A 26,493-nucleotide genomic window follows, 5' to 3' on the forward strand; every position below is an offset into this window, starting at 1 on the left:
ATAATGATGGCACATGACGATTTGACCTTTAATGTGATTGGTGCAACTATGGAAAGTCCCTCGCAACACCCCCCCCCCCCCCCCCCCCCGCTTGCCTTTATAAACCAAGAGCAAGCAGCAATAAAACAACTGCTTAGATGCAACCCCTGTCGCGTCTGATTGTCTCTCGCTCGCCGAGGGGCTGGGTTAGCGGACAGCCGGCTCACCTGTCCTCGGGACCCCTCAGCTTTGCCGAGGGAAGTTCCACTGCCTCTCTTTCTGCGGAGCGCCCCCCGCAGAGACTCCTTATCTAGGACATATTCTTGCCCACAGCACTGACAGACAATAATTCCTTATTTTCACTATTGTCTGAGGTCCTAAGAAAAAAATGGAAGTTGATAGACAATTAGTAGCCCTCATACTTAGCCCTCAGTTCTTGAGTCTGTCATGTTAGAACCCAATTCCAGGTGGCGCTAGTGATAAAGAACCTGCCTGCCAATGCAAGAGACTCAAGAGTCACAGGTTCAATCCTTGGGTCAGGAAGATCTCCTGGAGAAGAAAATGGCAATCAACTCCAGCATTCTTGCCTGGAAAATTCCATAGACAGAGGAGCCTGGCTGGCTACAGTCCACGGGGTCACAAAAAGTTGGACACGACTAAGGAACTAAGCACACACTTGGGGGGACCATCATTCTACCTACACACAAAATTCTTTGTATTTTCCAGTTTGTCTTTTGTCAAGTACATGCTTTACAAGTATTTTCCCCCTTGCTCATGCCCTTTTTAAGTATAATTTAGAGGAAGTATTAGATTCCCCACCTGATTTTTGATGCAGTTCACATACTTCACAATTTACCACTTTAAAATGTACAATTCCCTACCTTTTAGTATATTCATAGAATTGTGCAACCATACTTCTAGTTCCAGAACATTTCCGTCACCCTCAAAGAAGCCCTGTACCCTTTATCAATCACCCCCTCTCAGTCCCCAGAAAACCGGTTATCCACTGTCTCTATGGATTTACACATTTAATAGAAACAGAAGCACGTGTGTGGCTCTTTGTGACTGGCTTGTTCTCCTCAGCCTATTTCAAGGTTCAAATTGCAACATGTGCCAGCTCTTCATTCCCTTCTACTGCCAAACAATAGCCATCATGTGTACTTGCATCTTTCAGTTCAGTGGGCATTTGGGTTATTTCCACACCAACTCCAACACTTAGCCACCATGGAGAGCAGCTGAACCCCCTCGGCCTGTGACACTAAGCGGTCCCAGACACCCGCCCGTGTGCATCAGTGCAGATAGGACGTCGCTTCCCTCCCCAACCCCTGGCGCTGCACAGCCCTTTCAGGCCTCTTTCCCTGGTGCTGGGGGACACTGGTGAGCACACCTGTGCAGCCTGTACTCCAGACCACTGCCGATGGCAGAGTGACTCCCTCAAAGGGGAGTATCATTCCAACGGCTCCTACTACCCAAGAGCCCGGCTGCCTTACAGAAAGTCTGTACCTACTCACATGAACATCACGCACCAACATCTTCACCAACACTCAGGGCTAATGGTTATGAAACCGTTGGAAATCACATACCACTTCTGAATCATCCCCAAGGGTACACTTCTGTGGACATCTACATTTGTTTCTTTACTTGACAACATCTGATTTAGGCTGAGTTTCTCAGGTGCCTTCCCTTGAGGCTTGTTTACTGTTGGCCCCTCCTCAGCCAAGACAGGTGGGCTCATTAACCCAGAGAAGCCTGGCTGTGAACGGTTCCTTACAGTTATCCACCCAGGGATCCCATCTTGCCCTCTGCACCCAGGCACACAGACCCAGGCCAACCCAAAGAAAAGTACTGATGGTCTGACTCCCCCACCTGCCATCCTTAAAGAAATGGGATCGGGTTCTAATCTGGGGAAGCGTGGAGAGGCCAGGCAGCTTACCATTTCTATTTTACCATCTTAAAGGTCAAAATTGAGTAAAAGGAGATCATACAGACAGTAAAAGCTGGGTCCACCTTAAGAAATACAAATTAGAATTTATGGGAAAAGTTTTAAATGTTTAATGAAAAAGAAAGCAATGCATTATTTACATGTGGGTAAGAAAAGGTAGCCCCATCTCCAGAGTTCGTTCCGGGGTGAGGTCGTGGGGAGGGATGTGTTTTGAGAATAGAGTTCGCACAAACCCTGTTAAATAGAAACCGCCTCTAAATATTTCCAAACTGATACAAAATAGACGAAGAGGCTCCAGTGAGTAGATTTTTCAGATCAGATCAGCAACTGAAAGTGAAGAAAGATAAACAATAAGAAATAATACAAACAAAATGAAAATTTATAAAGTTAACTAAACGCTAACAAAAGACTTGACAAAAACAAAGCAAAATGGGAAAACCTCAAGTGCCCCAAACTAGGAACCAGGAAATTCTTCCTACAACAATCAGACAGACTTAGGGTCTCACCATTCATAGGCATCTCATCAATCTGAGTGGAGTAGTACTGCTCGATGTCTCTGAGGATGCGGATATCATCATTCTTTACAAAATTAATGGCCACACCCTTTCGGCCATATCGACCTGATCGCCCAATTCTTTAAGAATAAAGCAAAATCACTTTAGTAAACACAGCAAAGAAGGTTTCAGTATATCCACCAACAACAGTGAAACCAAGGAAAAGCTTGCATGGCGTACCTGTGTATGTACAGCTCTCTGTTGTTGGGTAGGTCATAGTTAATGATGAGGGACACCTGGGGCACGTCCAGCCCCCGGGCCCAGACGTCTGTAGAAATGAGCACTCGGCTGCAGAAAGAAAGGCATTTGAGACAATCACCTAGCATAAAAGGGTCAAACCAGCTATGAGCACACTAGGGCTCCTCATACTGGTCCCTCTGCAGGCTAAAGCATGCAGGACAGCACCAGAAAGCCCCATTCAGAAGGCATGTTTGGTTTACTTAGTTACTTAAGTCATGTGTTTATCTCATTAAAATAAAAAAATACATATATATGTGTGTGTGTGTATATATATACACACACACACATATATACAGGCTTTCTTTTACTCTATTACATTTAATTTGTTTAGAGCAATCACTACTTGGGAAGGACATTTTGCTTCTGTCTAGCAAAAAATCAAGTACACCAGCCTCACTGATTTTGGTGCACAACACAGTGTCTTCTAGTTAGAAGTGCAACTCACACCACTCTGTCCTCAAAGGACAGAATCTGTCACACCACAGACCCACGCTATCCAATGCTGAGGCCACCAGCTCACAAAGCACCAGAGTGGCTGGTCTGAAATGAGATTGCCTGAAGTTGTAAAATTCACACTATATTTGGATACTTAGTACCAAAAAAAGGGGGGGGGGAGGCAGAAAACCTCATTAATATTTTTAATGCTGATTGTATGTTGAAATGATATACAGGATTAAATAACATGTGTTTACTTGATTTACATTCCTACTGGATATCACTATTGGTATAGAAACATTCAAAGTTTGAAGGGACAATAGAACAGGAAAAAAAGTTCGAGAGGTGTTGCTGCTACCAGGTAATCACACAGAACTGGAGCCCCAGAGAGAGAGCAAAGAGTGGAGCCAGAGCACCACCTGAGGGGTGAGGCCAAGAGCCATATAAACTCCAAATAGGAGGAGTAAGACCGAATCACACATGGATCCAGGAGGGTGAAAACCACTGAAACAAAGCACAAATGAAACAGACCTAAGGAGCAGCCTGCAGAAAAGACACTCTTTTCATAGGAGTGGCGTCTTGACAGGAACAACGGCAACCAAGAAACACCAAACACGGAAGGCCAACTGCACCAGGCCACTTCACATAAGGGATGTGAGCGCCCAGAGTCTGATGTCCACGGGACTCCTGGGACCAATCCTGCTAGACTGCCTCCTTCAACATCAGGAGATGTTTTAAGATGAAGTAGACATTTTCACAGACCAGCTGACACAAACTAAATACAGAGACATCCTTCAGGCAGAAGGAAATGCAGCCCTGACAGAAGCTGCTCAGAGATAAAGGAAAGACAGACGAGTAACACGTGTGGTCAGCACAAAGCATTTATAGTATGAATCAGACCCGTTTCGTCATATGAAGCAAAAACGTCTTGTGGGGGTTGAAATACAGGTAAATTAAAACACATGAAAACAGCGACAGAAGTCTGGAGGGTCACTGAAGTCAAGGGTTTCAAGTTCTCTACACCCTCAGGGGAGGGTGTAAAAGTACCATCAACCATAGTTGCTGATAACTCTTAAGCATCATCAGCAGCTAAATAACACAAAGAAATAAAATATAAACATTTTCCAAAGTAAAAAGTGAAGAAAGGAATAACAAGAATAAAATCCAAACTAAAGAAATGACAAGTAAAATACGCTTAAAGATAGACAATTTTATCTTATAAAATTTAAAACCAAATATAAGAGCACCAGAGAATTGATGCTTTCAAATTGTGGTGCTAGAAGAGTCCTTCGGATAGCAAGGAGATCAAACCAGCCAGTCCTAAAGGAAATCAATCCTGAATATTCACTGGAAGGGCTGATGCTGAAACTGAAGCTCCCATATTTTGGCAACCTGATGTGAAGAGTTGACTCATTAGAAAAGACCCTGATGCTGGGAAAGACTGAAGGCAAGAGAAGGGGGAGGCAGAGAATGAGATGGTTGGATACCATCACCAACTCAATGGACATGAGTTTGAGCAAACTCCAGGAGTTAGTGAAGGACAGGGAAGCCGGGCATGCTACAGTCCACGGGGTCACAAAGAGTTGGACACAACTGAGTAACTGAACAACAAACAACAAAACTGGGCTAAATATTCCAACTAAAAGATAGCAATCATCATCAGATTAAAAGAAAAAGAAAAACAGGGACTTCCCTGGTGGTCCATGCGCTAAGACTCTTAGCTCCCAATTCAGGGGGCCTGGGTTCAATTCCTGGTCGAGGAACAAGACCACACAAGCCGCAACTAAGACCTGGCGCAGTCAAATAAACCAATTAACTTTTTTTTTAAAGGAGAGGAAAAACAAAACCCAACACTATGCTGGTTGCACGAAATCCATCTAAAGCTTAAGTCTGGAAACCAGATGTGAAGGAAGAAAGGTGGCACTACGGAGACACCGAGCACTCGGAGCCTGATGTGCAGGAAGAAAGGTACACTAAGGAGACTGGCGCAGACGACCAGGGTTCAGGACGGAGGCCCGAGTAAAGCAGGGCAGGTACTTCCAAGGTAGCGGTTAAATCCTCCAGACGTCTAGTAATTCTGAACTTGGACACACAAGCAGAACCCCCAAGAGAAAGGCCAGCACTCTCAACACAGATGAAACAGAGTCAAAGGGAGAGGGGTAAGGATGCAGGTCTGAGAAACACAATTAACCAACTGAAAGCCAACAGGCAGAGCCAGGACACAGGGCGCCTGCACAGCACAGAACCCCTCCTGTCCGAGCACAAAGAATGGCCTCAAAACAACCCCATGCTTGGCCACAAGGCGACTCTGAATGCACACCGAGGGGAAGAAATCATACAAACCGGGTTCGCCAGCTGCGGTGGGATTAAGCTAAAACCAGTACAAACAGATAAACAGAAAATCCCCGTTTTTTTTTTTGGAAACAAGAAAAATATGCTTCTAAATAAGACAACTGATCCTCTAGTTAAGGTTAGTTCTCACCTCAGCCTAATCTATCACATCACAGCGGCTGCCCTGCTCACCAAGCATGTCAGCGACCTCCCGGAGCTCAGGTAATACCCCGTAAATGCTGGCCCGTGGCCCCAGTGCAGGAGCAGAGGGGGCACCCAACCCACCTGGCACCTGACCGGAACTCCTTCATGATGGACTCTCGCTCCTTCTGGGGCATGTCCCCATGCATGGACGACACGGTAAAGTTAGCTTCCCTCATCTTCTCCGTCAGCCAGTCAACCTACAGATGAGTAGACAGGGGCTGCGATAAGCTCACAAACCAAACCAGAGACTGCATTCAGGATTTCATGTCAATTACCTGCAGGACCAATACAAATACTCATAAAACAAATGTTCTTAAAACTCACACTGATCTTCACTGAATGTGCAGAAAACTTAAATTTGTCCAGCAAATATTGGGGCAAAAATTCTCTTTAAAAAAATTCATATATATATGTGTCAATGTTCTCATTAGAAATTTTAATTCCAATCTTTTTTGGAATGTAGTCCAAATCCTCCTTTTCCAAGGAAGCTGCCAGGGTTCTCAGCTCTACCCGCACATCAGCATCACACGGGAGCTCACAGACGCAGGCTCCAGTGCCATCCAAACCAGTGGTCCCGAGCCTACAAGCACGGGACCAGACCAACACCTGGTACACATGGTCCCGGGACATACTCACTTGTCCACCCATTACATGTGGCAACTTTGATCTAAAGGGCAAAGCCAAGTGTATGCTGCAGAGACCATGTGCCCAGAGCCTAAAACATGTACTTCTGGCCTTCAACAGAAAAAGTGTAAGTTCTATGATTTTCGTTTTTTGTTTTGCTACAAGGACATTGAAGAGCCAGGACAACCACGCACCTTCCTCTTGGTATTACAGAAGATGACAGCCTGTGTGATGGTCAGCGTGTCGTAGAGGTCACACAGGGTGTCAAACTTCCACTCTTCCCGTTCCACAGCCACAAAAAACTGCTTGATGCCTTCAAGAGTCAGTTCATCACTGGAGGACAAAGACAATTTTGTCAACTCATCCCTCCAACCCAAACGAGGGCACACACAGCCCAGGTGCCATTCCAGGTGCCAGCCTGAACCCTGGCAGCACAGGAGTCTGGTCATTAGATCCCCGCCCCTCCCACCTGCCACATCCTCCCAGGAGTCACCACTTCCACTGAATGAGCCCAAGCTCAGGGTTAGGCTGAACCTTTAACCACACCTTGTATATGGTTCTAAACAAAATGTTTGGCTGTCTAATATAATACACATTTTACTCCCAGCAACAAAAAATCTCACTGATAAATAAATACTATCAGCAAATTTTTATACCTGAAATTACTCAATCAAAGGAGAATATATAAAAGCTTGCTTTTCAAAAGAGAGAAGTCACCACATGGATGTTAGAGTTGGACCATAAAGAAAGCTGAGAGCCAAAGAACTGACCCTTTTGAACTGCGGTGTTGTAGAAGACTCGAGAGTCCCTTGGACTGCAAGGAGATCAAACCAGTTAATCCTAAAGGAAATCAGTTCTGAATATTCATTGGAAAGACTAATGCTAAAGTTCCAAAACTTTGGCCACCTGAGGCAAAGAACTGACTCACTGGAAAAGACCCTGATGCTGGGAAAGACTGAAGGCAGAGGGGACAACAGAAGATGAGCTGGCTGGATGGCATCACCGACTCCATGGACATGAGTCTGAGCAAGCTCCAGGAGTTGGTGATGGACAGGGAAGCCTAGCGTGCTGCAGTCCATGGGGTCACAAAGAGTTGGACACGACTCAGCAACAGAACTGAACTGAAAACCTGATACAACGATGCTGTTTTAGTCTCTCTTGAGAAATAGGGCATGCTCACCGTTTTACCAAGATGCGGATGGGGTCGGTCATGAACTTGTTGGTCATCTCGAGGATCTCATGGGGCAGTGTGGCACTGATGAGCACCACCTGTGTGGCTGGGGGCAAGTACCTGTACACGTCGTAGATCTGTTCTTTGAAACCTGGGATGAGGAATGAGACACACAGGAACTTTTAAGGCGGTACACTCTTGACACAAGTCGCACATCAACTGTTCATTTAATTAGATGTAGATTGTGGTTTTAAGGTATGAGATTTCACAAGGAATCTTCTTATAGAACTGGACCAAATTCTCACATCCCCTCTTCTCTCCCTGGTGAGCTCTGGCGACCCTGATCCCACCCAAGAGTCCTGGATGCCAACAGTTAAAAGCAACAGAAACCTGAGCCCATAAATCCAGAGATCTGGATTTTCACTAAAAAACCTTCAATTAAAAAACCCCCCCATTCAAAACCAATCTCCCACAGATACTGAGTCTTGTTGTACACCTGAAAATGTTAGACGTCAGTGATACCTTGACTTAAAAACCTCCCTATTAAATAATGCAACTAGTTTACATTATTTCACAGGGTACAGGATGAATAAAATCTGCTGGCAAGCAGGACCTCGCCCTCGGGTCACCACACCACCACCTCTGCAGGACGGGGTTAGAAGACAGCACATGAGAAGGGGGCAGGCAGCTGCGAGGCCCTGACTGCTGAGATCAGGGGTCCAGACGCTGTATTTCCAGTGCATTCCCAGCTGACATAGATGTTGCTGGTCTAGAAACCTCACTTTGTAGTAACTGTACCTTTAACTTAGCTGATGAGCAGGACCTCCAGGTAAGGGGCCCCAGACAGACGTGGGGTGGAGGGCAGCTCCGAGGGACACCATTAGCCTCTAGGTTCTAAGAGAACTGCTCAAGGACCAGGGACCAGAAAAACACCTGGGAAGAACCCCATGAATTACTGATGACTCCTGAGAAGGAAACTATTCCCTTTACACTGGGAGACCAGAGTATCTAGAGATGACCCACCTGGCCCCCTGATGTGGAAGTAGGACTGTGGAGGGGATGTGCAGGGAACAGAGGCGTGAGGACTCTGAGGTACTGGTCACAGCTGCTACTGAACCAAGGTGACAGCTGTCATCACACATTTCCCAGTCACTGTATTAAGAGCACACTGCTGTCACGAAGGGGTCCTCACTTATTCGTCCTCATGTATTTTAGTAGAAATACATGAAATACATCCCAAGTCTAGAAAACTCTTGTTATTCATACCTTTATTCAACATTTCATCAGCCTCATCCAAAACCAACATCTTGATAGCACGTGTCCTCAAACTCCTGCGACGAATCATATCTATAAAATTAGATTTCCAAATAAGTAGAGGTCAGGTTTTAAGTAAAGAGCCAGCCATTTCAACCAGTTTTCATCACATTTCAGGGACCTTCCCTCCACTTCTTAAAAGTTACTCAAATGCAAAAAGTTATCAGATAGTGTATCAAAATGAAAATAGTCCTCTATCACTGAAGTACTTTTTACAGATGAAAGCAATTAATCACCAAAGACACGCCCAGGTGTGCCGGCGACAACGTGCTGTCCGTAGTCCAATTTCCGGATGTCCTCCCCCACATTGGTGCCCCCGATGCAGGCATGGCACTGGACATTCATGTAGTCACCCAAAGCAAGCAGGCCCTGAATTAAAACACAGGTTCATGTCCAAGGTCTGCCCCAAGACCGCTCTCAAGTCAGAAACACCTGAGTTCTCCCCAAATGAAGACTGCTTCTATTCGAATTTAAAATGACCATCAGGTATTATTTATGCTATTACTTCTATCATAAAACTACAGACAGCCCAAGTCTCCTCCTTCCACTCTTTTCTGCACCAGAATGAAGTTAGTTTTACTGTTTTATTATAAAAGCAGTATGTATTAGAAACTGAAGAAAAATATGAAAACATGCAAAATTTACAATCCTACCACCCAGAGACAATATTAACATCTTAACAAACACATTTCCATTTCCACAGTGTTTACACTATAAAAACAGAATAGTTACAATTTTTATTAAGATGGACTTTTTTGGAAAAAAACTGTAATTGTAAGATTGCAAAAAACTAAGGGGAATCATACAAGCAGAACTAAAGATGACTTCACACAAACCAGTGATTTACGGCAAAACATGAGGAATCAGGGGAAAAAAACCCAAGAAGAGAAAAAACAGATTCAATTAAGTCAATCAGTTGGCTTGACCAGTGTGAATGGCAGAGGAAGGTTAGGGATGACACCTATATACTGACTCCAGACACCCCCAAACCCAAGCTCAGTCACAAATCCATACAGACTTCAGTCAGCCCTCCCTATCCTTGGAGCCACCCAAGTTCAGATCAGGCAGTACTGTAGTACATGCAGTTCAAACTCATGTATTCAAGGACCAAGTGTACTTGCAAATACGACATTGCCATCTTTAACCAACTCACCTTCTGGATCTGTACAGCTAACTCTCTTGTTGGAGCCAAGATCAAAGCTTGGGTTTCACGAACCTAGGAAAATAATTTTTGTCAGAAAATAGAGAACCTCAGTCTTTTCGAGAGGTGTGTGTGTGTCAGTTGCTCAGCTGTGTCCGACTCTTTGCATCCCCATGGACTGTAGCCCACCAGGTTCCTCTGTCCATGGAATTCTCCAGGCAAAAATACTGGAGTGGGGTGCCATTCCCTTCTCCAGGTAGACCGCACATATTCAGACTCAGATCTATTCTGAATATCACCTCATGTAAACCACACATCTGATTTCAGGGAAGCAAGTCTGAATATTACTTAAACCAGATAACCAGCAATAATGAGGTATACTAGTCAGGATTCTTGTTTGCAGACAAGGATTTCCCCTAGTTAAAAAAAACCTCCCAATTTATAGACATAGAAAACAATATGAGAAAGGGTGTGGAGCAGAATAAATTAGGAGTTTGGAAATAAAATATACACACTACTATATACATAAAATAGATAACTTATAATGGGAAAGAATCTTTAAAAGTATACATGTCCACACACACATCTGAAGCACTTTGCTACATCTGAAACTAATGTAGCACTGCAAATCAACTGCATTTCAATAAAATTTTTAAAAACTTTAAATAAAAAGGCATTTCTGACAGGACATTAGCTCAGATACTAGTGTACAATTAAGATTCTCTTTAAATACGTTTATTCAGTACTAGATATATTTAAGAACTGTACTTCTTGAACACTGTAGTTACAGAAGGTAAAGGAAGTATTTCCAAGGATTAAAGTTTAAGATTACCTGAATATCCAAACACTGGAGGACAGAAATACTGAAGGTGGCTGTTTTGCCTGTACCAGACTGAGATCTAGTAAAGAAAACACAGATAAATGGGATGTAGAATGCTGGGCTACATGCCACTGCTCCCATTCATGTAACCCCTGCTGCAGCAGTGCTCTGAGGCGGTGGGCTGCAGAAGCATTTAGGCAGCTTCTTCCAAGGAGAGTCCCCCGCTTCACTGACCCCAATGCCCTAACCAACATCTTAACTACAAGGAGGTAGGACTTAGGCACAACCTTTAAATCACAGGTGATAAGGACAGTAAAAGTGGCCTTTGCATCAGGGGTTACAGAACTGCAGAATCTGTAGAATGGGTGTTCCAGGCAGCACAAAAGGATTACCTTTTATATAATTCTCTTCTACAATTTCAGACTTTTTTTTTTTTTGGTAAATGAGTCTTTAAAAATAAGGCAAATCAGAAATAAAGCTATTAAAAGAGTATTAATGTATAGTTCCATACACCAATCAATAAGTAAGTAAATCTGGCTTAAAGAAAAAAAAGAATGTTTTCTAGAGTGGAGGACACAAAAATAAAAACAGCCCATAGCTGAAGTCCAGTCAAGAGCTGGTAGAGGCGTTTGAATGGAGAAGCACTGAACTACAAATTCCTGGGCTGACTAGCACCTGACTCCTATTGCACGTGCAGACTTACTGCGCAATGACATCTCTTCCTTTAATTATCTGCTTAATAGCTCGCTGCTGGATTGCTGACGGTTTTTCAAAACCTGTAAATTAAAACAAAAAAAATGAGCTCTAGCCACTAGGACAGCATACTTAAAACCATAACTGGAGCTCCTTGTGGGGAAGATGGTATCTTTTTAAAATTCCCCACCCACTCATAACCCAATGTCCAATATACTAAGCTCAGAAAAACTGCTACTGAATGAAGTACTAGGCTGAAGGGGATTTTCATACCAACACACAATTTTATTTATACAGAAACACTCTCTAAGGAACACTGTTGCAAAACAGAGAGACCTGAGGTTAAAAAAAGAATGTCTGTGGTTACTCCTGGAGAATGGGGGTCAGGGAGGCTCACACTTTACTCCAATTACTTGTGTACTGTTTGGCTACTTGTGTACTGTTTGGCTACATTATAATAACCTGCACTGCTGGGGGTTCTGTGACACTACTTTTTAAGGTAAAAAAGGAGGATAAACCAATCAGTACTGTAGTCACCACTCCCAACCAGTAGTAAGTCTGCAAGTTGTTCATATCACCTAGAACTCCATTTCATCTACTGCTTGGATCACATTCCTGCTTGATGCAGCTACATGAACTACAACACCATCCCTCTATTGTACAAGAAAATAAACATAGCATACCTCAATTTCTGGTAGTTTTATAAAATAGAATACACTTTCCTATCTAACACAAAAGCAAATATAACAGATGAATTAAATCCCTCATGATGACGCAGCACATGGTTTGGGAAAACTAAACACAGTGTTTTTAGGGCAGCGATGTGTGGGGTGCCCAGAGGCAGACAGGGCTGTCAGCCACACTACCAGGCCTGGCTGCTATGGCTCTTCACTCCCATTCCCTCAGCACCTTCTCTGTGCTGAACTGTCACAGTGTCAGAGACTGCTGGATAGAAAAGATGTCTGTCCCAGCCCCAGGCATTAAGCACAAGTGCTGAGCACTCCTATCTGCATCCCCAACCCCACCTCTTCTCAGGCTCCCCAGCTGCCTCCCTTACATGTCCCACAGGATAGTTCACAGGCCCCTCAAGCACCACTCATCCAGAAAGAGTTCCCTCCAGTGCCCCCCACCAGAAGAGAGGGAATCATCACCTACCCAGTTATTCACACACCCAGGACTTTCCTCTGAGCCTCACATTCAACCCACAATCAAACCCTGTCAGCACTCCATTTCCAACACAATACATCGCTTCCCTGGACTGGAACAAAAGCCTCTTAACATTCCCTGATTCCTCTCCTGCCTCGCCTCCCCCCGTTTTCAGACACCCAGGACCACCTCTGTAACTGTAAATCTGATCCCACCACTTCCCTGTTTAGAACCCTCCAAAGGCCCCACTGGACTTAGAAATAAAATACAAATTCTTCATCATCTGGCACCACGCTTTGCTGGCTGTGCCCCTCCCGCGCCCCAATCTTGCCCCTAGGTTCCCAAGGGGCATTCTTTTTCTTCTTGGAATACACAAGGCTTCAGGCTGCAGGGCCCTGGGACCAGCTTCTCTCTCTGCTCGGTTCTACCATCATCTACTCATAACGGGCTTTGTCCCAGATCTCAGGTCAGATGCCAGGCTGGGAGGTCCCAAACCTAACTGCCCTATTAACTCTCTCCTCCCCCAGTCATGCTTGGTTCAGTTAACCCGCTTTATTTTCTTCGTAGTCATTACCACTTTCTCCCAAATGCAACTTAAGCACCCTAGGCCTGTCTGGTTCACTGCTATGCCCTCAGTGCATGGAGCCGCGCACGTTCTAGCACCTGTTAGTTACAAGACAGTCATCCACTGAATCAATGACTTGGGAGTGCACAGAGGACCCTGCAGCCCTCGCGGGACCCAGCACGGCGCCATGCCGAGAGAACACTCGAACAGCCGACACAAACGCGGGTAGGGCCCCCGGGCTAGGCCTTACCTCCGACCGCCAGCCCCCAGGGACGCAGGACTCCCAGTCTCGGGCCCCAACCCCCGGCCGGGCCCCTGCTCTCTCCGTGGGCGCCCCCAGCCCGCGCCCCGAGCCCACCTACCGTAGGCATAGATGCCGCGCAGCAAGTCCTCCCGCAGGCCCATGGTGTCGAACGTGGGGGTCACGTCCACCTCCTCGCTAGTCTCGAATTCCACTTTGGTCATGTCTTCTTCTTTGAGCAGCCGCTTCCGCGCCGAACCCGAGGTCGCCATCGTGGCCGTAGCCGCCATGATACCGAACCGGCTGAAAGCCGAGCGCGCGCCGCAGCGGAAATCGGAAGCAAGGCCCCGCGCCGCCGCCGCCAGGAAGTGACGCCATCACGCGTGCGTACGAGCGTGCGTCGGGGCCACTCCTCGGAAGGGGCGGGGCGTTCCTGGTCACGTGAAAGGGGAACGGAGGCTGGCCGCAGAGAGACCGGCGGCGCTGTGGCTGTCGCTCGGGAGGGGCTCGCGTGGGATCTCGCAGGGCCGAACTCTACTCACTCCTAAGATTAATCGGTGCGGAGGCAGCGGGGCGCCGAGGAGCCTACCGCGTGGGGCCCTGTTGGGTGGGTTCTCGGGTTGAATTGGTTTCCCTCCCGCCCCGCGTTCCCCGGATTCTCTATGCGGGACTGTAAACCTGTAGCCCCTGCAGACGGGATTGCAGGCCGCGCCAGTACGCCCGTGCTCCGGACGAAATCCCCCTGGTGGCCCTGTTTCGAGTGGGAACTTGGGCGCACGTCCCCAGCCCTGCACCGGCATACGCGTTATTACTCGTTATCACTGCCTTCTGATGGATATCCCCACTGTACATCGTCTGCTTTTGAAAAATCTGGAATCTGACTGCCTGCTTGTCAGCTCTCACTTTAACCACCCCGCCCCACAAAAGCTCCTACCCGGGGTCGAGTGTGGGAGAGTAAGGCTTATGAGATGGTCCCCAGCTCCACGGCCTCCAGGAATGGTCGCGTGACCCTGGACTGCGTCTCCTTGTTCTTCGAGTCCCTGTGTTCCGCATGTCTGATGGCGGCGCTAATAAATCCCGCCTTACAGAAAAGATGGCCCTGGAGGTGATGGCTTTCGGTTGCCCTGTAGAATATTACCAGTTATGGCATCTTACCCTAAACTTCTCTAAGTGCCTCTAAGAATCCGGCTCCTCAGAATCGGCTTCTGAACCACCGTTGCTACCTGCCGCGGGTTCATCTGTGTCGTGAGAGAATAGCGTCTTTAACTTCGTGAAACAAACTTCCCCAGGTGCCAGCTCTGTCCTTTACCATTGTTTGCTTGCCTCACATCACTGTGGTGGTTTAGTCACTAAGTCGTGTCCGACTCTGCGACCCCGTGAACTGTAGCCAGCCAGATTCCTCTGTCCATTAGATTTTCAGGCAAGAATACCGGAGTGGGCTGCCATTTCCTTCTCCAGAGGATCTCCCAACTCAGGGATGGAACCTGTTTGGCAGGTGAATTCTTTATCGCTGAGCCAGCCAGGAAGCCCCTCCAATCACTAGCCATATCTTTAATCCACAACCTCTTTCCAGAACTGCTTGAACTGCTGGCCTCTTGTGAATGTTAATTTAGTGAAAACTAGGTAATCATTTTATCCACTAAACCAGGCACATTAGAAAGCAGAGGTTTGCAGTATGTTGACAGCAAATGATCCCTGGGTTGGGAAGATTCCCTGGAGGAAGGCATGGCAACCCACTCCGGTATTCTTGCCTGGAGAATCTCCGTGGACAGAGAGGAACTTGGCGGGCTACGGTCCATGGGTTTGCAAAGAGTTGGACATGACTGAGCGACTAAGCACAGCACACAGACAGCAAACAAGTAAAGGAGGGGGTCTGTCTTCTCCTGACACTCTTGCCCTGAGGTATGAATATGTCTGTATAATTGATCTTTTAAATGTGCCTGATGAGGATGCAGTATAAGCGCAGAGTCCTAGGCACTGGACCACCAGGGAATTCCCTGAAACACACTTTGCTTTATTACCAGAAGGTGAGGATAACCTAAGCAATAGTGTGTTGCAACAAGCCTGCCTGGCTCTTCACGCTTGTTAAAATATTTGCTCTGCGTAGGCATATTATGCTGGACCGAAGCTTCCACCCAAGTTGACCCTTGAGCAACATGGGGGTTGGGGCGCCAACTCCCTGCATACTTGAAAATCTGAGTATAATCTTTGACTTATTGCAGACTTAACTACTGTTGACCAGAAGCTTTACCCATAATATAAATAGTCTTTAACACATATTGTATTTCTATGAATTATACACTGTATTCTTAACAATAAAGTAAGCTGGACAAAAGAAAATATTATTAAGAAAATCATAGGGGACTTCCCTATGGTCCAGTGGCTAAGACTCTGTGCTCCCAATGCAGGGGCCCAAGGTAGATCCCTGTTCAGGGAAGTAGATCCCACATGATTTAACTAAAGATCCCATGTGCTGCAACTAAGACTTGGTGCAGCCTAAATTTTTTTTTTTTGAGAAAATCATAAGAGAAAATACATTTACCAGCCCTGTACTGTAATTGTTGATAGCCCAAGTTTACATTGTTTACAAGGTGACTTATCGGTCTCTTGGTACCTACATCAATATTGTCATATGATCCAAAACACTATAGATGTTAGCCACACAGTTTAAAGTTCTGTTGTTAAGAGTGAACTGGACTTTGAAAGCAGGAATTGACAGCCCAGCTCAGCTGTCAGTACATAATTTCACCACTTAAATGTCCAGGTTAATGTTTCAATTCTTATCAGAAACCTCCATCACAATTTCAACTAAGGAGTGCAGTCATATATATTGTCTTAACCATTCTACTGCTGGGAAAACTAAGGCCCAGCCTGCTAAGTTAAAGTACCCTCCAGCACAGCAAGAGGTAAAAGCTGCCCCACTCTGAGTCCCTGAAAAACTATTTATATGGCTTACCATGCCCTTTGTCCCAGGGCTAGTTGTCACCCAGGTGGACCTGCCTGTTACATTAGGGTTCAGCCCCCTGTCTCATTTCCCACAGTCTCCAAATTTGGGAGAGGGAGTTTATCTCACCTGATTAGACTAATCTCAAGGAGGGCTGGCCTGTGTCTATTTTGTCCCCAGGGCTCCAGCATGGTGTGCCTGGATGTCCAGAACGAGAGGGCAGGAGGAACACAGAAACCCCCAGCTCACGCTGGAGTGGTGGACAAGACAGGAACAGCTGCACCTGCGGAGCCGACCTGCCTCTTCCCTGAAGCCTTATTGGACTCAGGGTGTAGATGATCAAGGCAGCTCGTCTCGTCTGGGATAGGTGGAGGTTTGGGTACAGTGCTCCTGGGCTGGGCTCGGTTTCCATGAGTCATCACCACAGGAGTTGATGTCCCAGATCCTAGGGACTGTCCCCAAAGAATAACTTCCTACCAGAAACCGCACCTATCACCTGGTATGAAATGGCAAACACTGTTCCTTTGTAGGCACAAGCATCTCTAACCCACCCAGCCAGGCAGGGCATCCTACTAAACACCACCTGGTCCCCACCTAGCCAGACCTGGGACTCCACACGACTGGCATCTGACATTTTGGCCTCACCTTCCTGAGGCAGGCACTGTTTCAGTGGCTGGATTGAGCGGTAAACAGGACAGATAGTGCTGCTCTCACAGAGCTTGTGTTCCAGAGAAGGGCAATAAGACAGTTATAGGTTTTTTAATTACTGTGATTCAAATAAAATGAGGCAAAGTAGCAGAGTTAGTGGGTGATGGATTTACCAGGTGACTGGAAGAAGGTGCCACATGAATTGTGAGAAGAGGTGGCCACAGTAACACCCCAGGTTCCAGGAACAAGGGACAGGTAGAGTGGAGACTACCAAGTGAACAGGGGATTGGCACAATCAAGGGACAAAGCCAGCCTGGTTACAGTATCCAGAATGTGGGCCAGAGGGAGAGTGATAGAAGGGGTGAGCTGAGCCAGATCGTAAAAGGTCTTATAGACTATGATGTACAAGCTGGGTTTAGAAAAAGCAGAGGAACCAGAGATCAAATTGCCAATATCCATTGAATCCTAGCAAAAGCAAGAGAATTCAAAAAAAAAAAAAATCTGCTTCATTGACTATTTGAAAGCCTTTGACTGTGTGGATCATAACAAACTCTGGAAAATTCTTAAAGAGATGAGAATACCAAACCACCTTACCTGCCTCCTGAGAAACCTGTATGCAGGTCAAGAAGCAACAGTTAGAACTGGACATGTAACAATGGACTGGTTCAAAATTGAGAAAGAAATACATCAACGCTATATACTGTCACCCTGCTTATTTAGCTTGTATGCAAAGTACATCATGCAAAAGGCTGGGCTGGATAAATCACAAGCTGGATTCGAAATTGCCAGGAGAAATATCAACCACCTCAGATATGCAGATGATACCACTCTAATGGCAGAAATTGAAGAGGCTCTAAAGAGCCTCCTGATGAGGGTGAGAGAGGAGAGTGAAAAAGCTGGCTTAAAACTCAACATTAAAAATAAAACTAAGATCATGGCATCTGGTCCCATCACTTCATGGCAAATAAAAGGGAGAAAAGTGGAAACTGTGACAGACTTTATTTTGTTGGGTTCTGAAATCACTGCAAATGATGTCTTCAGCCATGAGATTAAAAAGCACTTGCTCCTTGGAAGAAAAGCTATGACAAACCTGGGCAGCATATTAAAAAGCAGAGACATCGCTTTGCTGACAAAGGTCTGTACAGTCAAAGTTATGGTCTTTCCAGTAGTCATGCATGGATGTGAGAGTTGGGCCATAAAGAAAGCTGCATGCTTGCATGCTAAGTTGCTTCAGTCATGTCTGACTCTGTACAATGCTATGGATTGTAGCCCACCAAGCCTCTCTGTCCATGGGATTCGCCAGGCAAGAATACTGGAGTGGATTGCCATGCCCTCCTCTAGGGGAGCTTCCCAATCCAGGGATTGAACTCACATCTCTCATGTCTCCTGCATTAGTAGTGCCACCTGAAGGCTGAGCACCAAAATATTGATGCTTTCAAACTGTGGTGTTGGAGAAGACTGTTGAGTCCCTTGGACTACAAGGAGATCAAACCAGTCAATCCCAAAGGAAATCAACCCTGAATATTCATTGGGAGGACTGATGCTGAAACTGAAGCTCCAATGTTTGGCCACCTAATTTGAAGATCCGACTCATCTGATGCTGGGAAAGATTGAGGGTAGGAGAAGGGGGCGGCAGAGAATGAAATGGATGGATAGCATCACCAACTCAATGGACATGAGTTTGAGCAAACTCTGAGAGATAACGAAGGACGAGAAAGTTTGGTGTGCTGCAGTCCATGGGGTCACAAAGAGTGAGATACAACTTACTGACTGAACAACAGCAACAATAGATTATGAAACAGAGTTTAAATGCATCATGGTTGCCATAGGAGCCTCTTCAGGGTGGTCATTCTTTGCCGGGAGAGGACTCATTCTGATAATCAGTTTGGGAAGGTGAGCTGGCTTATCACTTCTCACTCTTTTGGCTAAGGTCAAGTGCAGAAAGGTGGCCTGGCTGCAGAAAGAGGTTGGGAGATTGGCATTAAGGAGCCAGAGAAGGGCTGAGAGCTGGAGCCCCACTGGAGAGGCAGTGGTGGTGGCTGGAGCTGATGCAGTGAAGATGTGAGAGGAGGGCCCAGGTGATATTCTGGACAGGGAGTGACATATGGGATAGAGGGGGCTGTTAGGGTTTAAAGGATGAAGATTGACTCCTGGGTTTCAGGCGTGAGCATCTGAATGGGTACCATCGTGAGATGGGGAAGCCATGGGCAAAACCAACAGATTAAGCAAACATATGCCCATGTGTTCATAGCCACAGGACTCACAACAGCCAAAAGGTGGGAACAACCCAGGGTCCACAAAACATATGAATGAATAAACACAACGTGGCCCATCCACATGATGGGATATACTTTAGCCATTATGCTGTATGAAAGAAGCCAGACCTCCAAGGTCACACGCGTATGATTCCATTGATGTGAAATGTCCCAAATAGGCAAGTCCATAGAGACAAGATGACACTACCCTTATGGCAGAAAGCAAAGAAGAACTAAAGAGCCTCTTGATGAAAGTGAAAGTGGAGAGTGAAAAAGTTGGCTTAAAGCTCAACATTCAGAAAATGAAGATCATGGCATCTGGTCCCATCACTTCATGGGAAATAAATGCGGAAACAGTGGAAACAGTGTCAAACTTTATTTTGAGGGGCTCCAAAATCACTGCAGATGGTGACTGCAGCCATGAAATTAAAAGATGTTTGCTTCTTGGAAGAAAAGTTATGACCAACCTAGTTCAGTTCAGTCTAGTCTCTTAGTCATGTCCAACTCTTTGTGACCCCATGAACTGCATATTAACCTAGACAGCATATTAAAAAGCAGAGACATTACTTTGCCAACAAAGGTCTGTCTAGTCAAAGCTATGGTTTTTCCAGTAGTCATGTATGGATGTGAGAATTGGACTATAAAGAAAGCTGAGTGCCAAAGAATTGCCGAAGAATTGATGCTTTTGAACTGTGGTGTTGGAGAAGACTCTTGAGAGTCCCTTGGACAGCAAGGAGATCCAACCAGTCCATCCCAAAGGAAATCAGTCCTGAATATTCATTGGAAGGACTGATGCTGAAGCTGAAACTCCAATACTTGGGCCACCTGATGTGAAGAACTGACTCATTTGAAAAGACCCTGATGCTGGGAAAGATTGAAGATGGGAGAAGGGGATGACAGAGGATGAGATGGTTGGATGGCATCACCGACTCAATGGGCATGAGTTTGAATAAACTCTAGGAGCTGGTGATGGACAGGGAGGCCTGGCGTGCTGCAATTCATGGGGTCGCAAATAGTTGGACACAACTGAGCTACTGAACTGAACTGAACAGAGACAGAAAGCAATGAGGGTAATGAGGGAGGAGCTGCTTAATGGACACACAGTTTTTGTTTGTTTGTTTGTTTGTTTGTTGGAGTGAAAAAATGTGTTAGAACTCAATAGAAGAGATGGTTGCAGAGCATTGTGAATGTACTAAATGCCACTAAACTGTTCACTTTTTTTCTTATTTATTTATTTTACAATATTGTATTGGTTTTGCCATACATCAATATGAATCTGCCATGGGTGTACATGTGTTCCCCATCCTGAACCCCCCTCCTTCCTCCCTCCCAATACCATCCCTCTGGGTCATCCCAGTACACCAGCCCCAAGCATCCTGTATCATGCATTGAACTTGGACTGGCAATTTGTTTCACATATAATATTATACATATTTCAGTGCTATTCTCCCAAATCATCGCACCCTCTCCCTCTCCCTTAAAATGGTTAATTTTATGTTATGTGAATTTCACCTCAATTAACAAACATTTTTAAAAAATACATCTGTGCTTGAGCCCAGGAGTTCTGAGCTGTAACACATTATGCCTATATAGTGTCCACACTAAATTTGGCATCAATATCGTGACCTCGAGAGCAGAGGACCACCTGGTTGCCTAAGGAGGGGTGAGTTGGCCTAGGTCAGAAACAGAGCAGGTCAAAACTCTCCTGCTGATCAGTAGTGGGACTGCGCTTATGAACAGCCATTGCACTCCAGCCTGGGCAATTTAGCATGACCCCACTCTAAGATTAAAAAAAAAAAAAAGAATGATTTGATTTCCTTGAGTTAAATCTGAGATGCCTAGGTATCCAGGGAGTTGTTAGGTAGGTAGTTGCATGTTCAAATGTGAGAAAGAAGCAGGGGATGAGCAATGTCACCTCTTCCTGTGGAAATTGCTGTTTCCTGATTTCCCCTGGCCCACGCTTTGATGCAGGCCAGGGTAGGGGTGAGGGGTCCATGCTCCCACGCAGAGGCCTTTGAGCCACACCCAGCCCACCCCTAGATGCCCGCTCAGGTGGCCGGCTCACCTGTTGAAAACCTGTTTAGAATGCCTCAGTAGAAGTCCTGGGGTCAGGACTTCCCTGGTGGTCCAGTGGCTAAGCCTCCACACTCCCAGTGCAGGGGCCTGGGTTTGATCCCTGGTCAGGGAATTGGATCCCACACACAGCCATAAAGATCTCTTGAGCCGCAAGTAAGACCTGGTACAGCCAAAACCACAGAAGCCCTGGGATCCTCCTGAATGTTAGCTTAAAGAGCAAGGCGGCATCTCTTCCCCCCACTTATGATGCCCTTGTCATCCATTTGGCTGCTACCCATGCAGGGTACCGGGCTGGAGGTCCCCATCTTAAACCTGAACCTTTGTCCTTGGGTGCTCTGTGCTGTGAACTTGCACTTTATTCTTACGGGGCCTTTCCTGTAGCACCTGGTTCTGGCATCTCCATTCCAAGGCAAACTCAGAACACCCCCCACAACTCACTACATTCTGTGGATAAGGTGACACCCAGAGGCCCTCCACAGAGCTACCAGGACATTCACAATGTCCATCTGTTTCTCACTCTGTGCTCCTTTCTTGATCGCTGCCCTGGGCCCTGCTCACCAGGTGGGGCTTTCCTGGTGCATCCCAGCCCTTTGGAATTCCTCTGGAGATGCTCTTCCCACTGAACCAGGTCACCAAAGTGCCACCTGGTTGACCCCAGAAGTGTGGACCCAGCTAGGGTCTCATGTCATACAGAATAACTATCAGTCGAATCCTGATGTCTCTGTGGTGACTAAGAAAGGGTTTTTGCCTTCAGAAAGCTCACAGTCCTTGGGGGCCTGGGGCTTCCTCAATTCTGTTCTTGTAACTTGAGGAATTTCTGTTTTTAACAGGTTTAACAAGGCTTTCATTCAGTTCAGTCGCTCAGTCATGTCCGACTCTGCGACCCCATGAATTGCAGCATGCCAAGCCTCCCTGTCCATCACCAACTCCCAGAGTTCACTCAAACTCACGTCCATCGAGTCGGTGATGCCATCCAGCCATCTCATCCTCTGTTGTCCCCTTTTCCTCCTGCCCCCAATCCCTCCCAGCATCAGAATCTTTTCCAATGAGTCAACTCTTCGCACGAGGTGGCCAAAGTACTGGAGTTTCAGCTTCAGCATCATTCCTTCCAAAGAATACCCAGGACTGATCTCCTTTAGAATGGACTGGTTGGATCTCCTTTCAGTCTAAGGGACTCTCAAGAAGGCTTTAGCCACCTTAATACCATCGGCTGGCTGCCTCTTTTACTTGGAAGGACAACATTTTGACATTTTTTAATAGCTATCTAGAATTTTCTGTGCACCAGGCATGGAGAGAAGTGCTTTCCCACCATGAGCAGGAGCCACTGCTATTTTTCTCCACTGGAAAAATAAAAAAGTTGAGACTTAAGGGTTTAAATAGCCTGGCCCAGAGGTTAGCTGATGTGCAGCAGGGTTGGGACTCTGATCCATGAACTTGTGTCCTTGTCTGAGGTCAGATCTGTGTTCTTACCTGCTCTGCCCTGAGCTGCTGCAGTCCCAGCTCTCATACTTGCCAGGAGGAGGAGTCTTGGGTTCTGGTTGCTGTCCCTCCATCAGTTAGCTGTGTGACCTTGGGAACCTGCCGGGTCAGGAGGATGATCCTCAAGATCCTTCTTACTCATATAGGCCCTGGAACTATGGTTGTTCCTTCTTTCTTGTCTATCATCTGCATCAGTGTGAACCAGGCACCCGATGTTTATTTATTCACCCAACCTGTATTCATGAACCATCATGCAGAGTGAGGACACAGCAGAAAACAAGAAAGGAAAGAATTATTGTCCTCTGGGTCAGGCTTGTCATAGAGAATCAGGCAAAAAGCAGATAAATAATTAGAATATATAATATGTCAGGGAGCAGTGAGGCCAATAGAGAAAAATGAAACAGGGAAATGGGGAGGGGAAGTAGTATGGGAAGTCTATGATTTTAAACAGAGTGGCTGGAAAGCCCTCTCTGGGAAGGTGGCCCTTGAGTGAAGTCCTGAAAGAGGTGAAAGAGAGAGCACTGCAGGCCAATGGAATAGCAGGTGCAGAGGCCCTGGGGCTGACACGTGCCTGGGGCCGTCCAAGACTAGCAAGGAGGTCCCATACAAGGTGCAGGGAATGCTAATGAGATTAGCAAGCACCAGGAAATCAGGGCCTAGCATGTGGGGCGGGGTGAGGACTTGAGGATTGGAGATTTGAGCAAAGGAAATGATACAACCTGACTCATCCTCTAGCAACACAGGAGGCTCTGCCGGCTGTGTTGAGAACTCACTATGAGGGGCATGGAGAAAGCAGCTAGGAGGTCATTGCAGCCGTCCTGGTAGGCGCCGATCAGATCACAGCAGTACAAATGGCAAGAGTGATCAGATTCTGGATACATCTTAACATAGAAGAACCAAGACTTTCATTCAAATCTAAGTAGTAAGTATCCATGTTGATTTTAGATAGATCTATTGGGACTATTTAGATACTTCCCAGAATTGCTAATGTGAGTTTACCCTAAACTTCCTAGGATCTTTCTGGAGAATTATGGGCTGACTATTCATATATAAGATTCCATCTGCCCCAAGATTTTCCATCATCTTCTCAACCACCACCTTCTGTAGGTTGACTAGATGCACAGGCAGTTCTCGGAAGGTTCCTGTGGTTCTGGCAAAGGCAAACACACCCTTTATACCCATCCTCCCTGCTGTGGGAACATATTGGAGTTTCAGTGATGCGTGGAGGCTTGAGTGAGGTGCTGCTTCTGTAGGCAGGGCCCAGACAGATGCACCTGTCAAACCTGCTCGTCTGCTGCTGCTGCTGCTCAGGTGAGACTGTAGCCAGTCAGCTATCGCTTCTCAGGGACGACGAAGGCAAGAGTACAGAGTCTATCTCTAGGAGAGCAGGTCAGCATACCCAGGGAGGGTGGGCAGGACAGGCATGGGGTCCAAGAGCTGTTTGTGGGGCAGGGGGGAATGGGAAGCGGTGGGAGGAATGGGAAGGGCTGGCTTCCTCCTTACAAGGCATGGAGGTGTGCCAGGTTTGAGGACAAGAGGAGAAATCAGCTCGTCGCATTCTGTTTGGTTAAATTACTTAAACACCTTCTGGCTGCTAAGTACCACCTAAGACAGGACAGGCCATGCTGGATGAAAGAAGTGTTGTTTAGTACTCTTATCTCAGCATCATTGCCCAGGATGAAAGGAAAGGAAGGTTTCTAAGTTCAGGTGTAAAGTAAGACCAGGTCTTCCATCGTGGCTCAGTGGTAAAGAATCCTCCTGCCAATGCGGGAGATGCAGATTCAGTCTTTGGGTCGGGAAGATCCCCTGGAGAAGGAAATGGCAACCCACTCCAGTAGTCTTACCTGGGAAATCCCACGGACAGAGGAACCTGGCAAGTAACAGTCCATGGGGTCATAAAAGAGTTGGACACGACTCAGCGATTAAACAACAACAACAATAAAATAAGACCAACTGCTTCCTGTTGGTGGTAAGGGCAAAGCCAGACATTTACAATGATGCTTTGGTGCGGGATGTTAGCTGAGGGGTGCAAGGGAGCACCCCACTTGTGTTTGGCGACCTTCTGCCTCACTCACCATGTTTGTGGGTCATCAATTCCCTTAGGCTTCCTGTAACCTACTCCCCCTGTTCTGGAGTCCTGCATGTGCCTCTGTGTACGTGTGTGTGTGTACATGTATGTGTTCGCTGCTCCTTCTCCCCTACTTCACAAGCAGGCAAAACTCTGTGCCCTGGGCTGTGAGCAGAATCTTGACATGGGGAAATAGGAGGACCCACATCTTAGAGGCTTAGGGTTCTTATGATGTAAGACTCCCTCTGGAATTACTGTAGGGTTAAAAGAGGATTTTATAGAGTTTAAACTCTCCTTAAGGATCTCCGGGCTAAATTTTCTTTACTGTTAGAACTAACCCCTATTTACATTGAGGCTAAGTTGCCAGGAAACTCCCACCTTTTAAATTCCCATTTGGGGACCTGTCTTAAGCTGTTTCACTGCATGAAGCAAGGACTAGCATGGCTTCTACTCAATTATATCTACTTATACGCACACCCTGGGGTGATTGACAGATCCCAGGAGTCAGGAGCAGTTGCTTGAGGTTTAGAGAGTCCCAGAGAGGTCTGTCTTCAGCTGTCCTGGTAAGGCAGCTTGTCGCTTGAGCCGGCCCTGATTTTCCGAGTTCCCTTTGGTGGAAGTGGGATTCTGTAAACACACAGACAGTCCTTGGGAGTTCTACAATGCTATGGGCATGCAGGGGCAGGAGTGGCAGTTGAGCCAGAAGGCACTCCCAGGACAGGAGCGTGTCACCCACTATGACCCAGCCTTGGGAAGGCTTCCCAGCGAGTCCCTGTCAACAGGGCATCCATGGAGACCTGGGCATCTGGAGTTCCCAGAGTTTGAGTTGCAATCTGGAGAGGCAACCCGCTGCCCCCGGCCCCAACCCTTGGCGACTATATCATATAATACCAGACAGCACACCAGGGTGTAGTTGGCTAAAAATAGAAGTCAGTATTCCATGAGCCCCAGTTTTTTGGTCACTGTCTCCTTGGAGCTAGCTAATCCAGGCCATTGACTCCAATCAAAGGAGGGCATTTAGGGTCATTGTTCAGGGCTGGTGTATTTATTTCTCATGTTTTTGAACCTTCAGGCTCAGGCTCGATTTGTATTAAGACAGATATTTTATAAGAAATATGTGGGGAAACACAGGATTTTATAAATGTGCCCCGCTCTTCTTTATGAAGTGCAGGTTAAGAAATCCTGTTTTGGGGTTAAGAAGCAGTTTCTTTCCCCATTGATGCAGAACTGGGCCAACCAAGTTTTTCTTTCCCCATGTCCCTGCCTTTTCCAGAAGTTACTTCAGCCAGCGCCTGTCATCTTGGTCTGCTCCCATTCTCTCTGTGCCCGGCACACAAGGGTTGGCTCTTCCTCCTAGAACTGAGGGAAAGCAAAAGAGGGGATGCCTCTGCTGGTCTCTGATCACTGATCACCTGAACTGAGTCATTTTGAGAGAGAAAGGGGGAGGGTGCCATGAATAATCATGTTTAGGTAAGATGTGTCCTGGGTACTCTGGGGCTAATGGGCACCTTATCTGTGATAATTTCCTTCTCTATTTGATCAACTGAATTGATTATTTTCTGAAACAATGAGTTTATGGTTTTTATTGAACCTAGGCTCACTCATTCTATAAAGTTTAATCAG

The 26,493-nt window shown here is 46.4% G+C and overlaps 1 protein-coding gene across 1 annotated transcript; it reads right to left on the minus strand.

Moving 5' to 3' along the window:
* Nucleotides 1–2,007: 2,007 nt before the first annotated feature.
* Nucleotides 2,008–13,786, minus strand: EIF4A3 (eukaryotic translation initiation factor 4A3). Its single transcript, XM_040244763.1, has 12 exons — nt 13,522–13,786; nt 11,459–11,531; nt 10,768–10,834; nt 9,948–10,010; nt 9,031–9,163; nt 8,747–8,827; nt 7,490–7,631; nt 6,504–6,642; nt 5,767–5,882; nt 2,656–2,763; nt 2,428–2,555; nt 2,008–2,248 (listed from the first exon to the last, which is right to left on the minus strand). Exons 1-12 carry the CDS (start codon nt 13,688–13,690, stop codon nt 2,232–2,234), a joined length of 1,236 nt encoding a protein of 411 aa, XP_040100697.1. The 5' UTR covers nt 13,691–13,786; the 3' UTR covers nt 2,008–2,231.
* Between the last annotated feature and the right edge of the window lie 12,707 nt (nt 13,787–26,493).

The sequence above is a fragment of the Oryx dammah genome, unplaced genomic scaffold (assembly GCF_014754425.2).
Source record: "Oryx dammah isolate SB20612 unplaced genomic scaffold, SCBI_Odam_1.1 HiC_scaffold_8, whole genome shotgun sequence".
In the NCBI taxonomy this organism is placed as follows: domain Eukaryota; kingdom Metazoa; phylum Chordata; class Mammalia; order Artiodactyla; family Bovidae; genus Oryx; species Oryx dammah.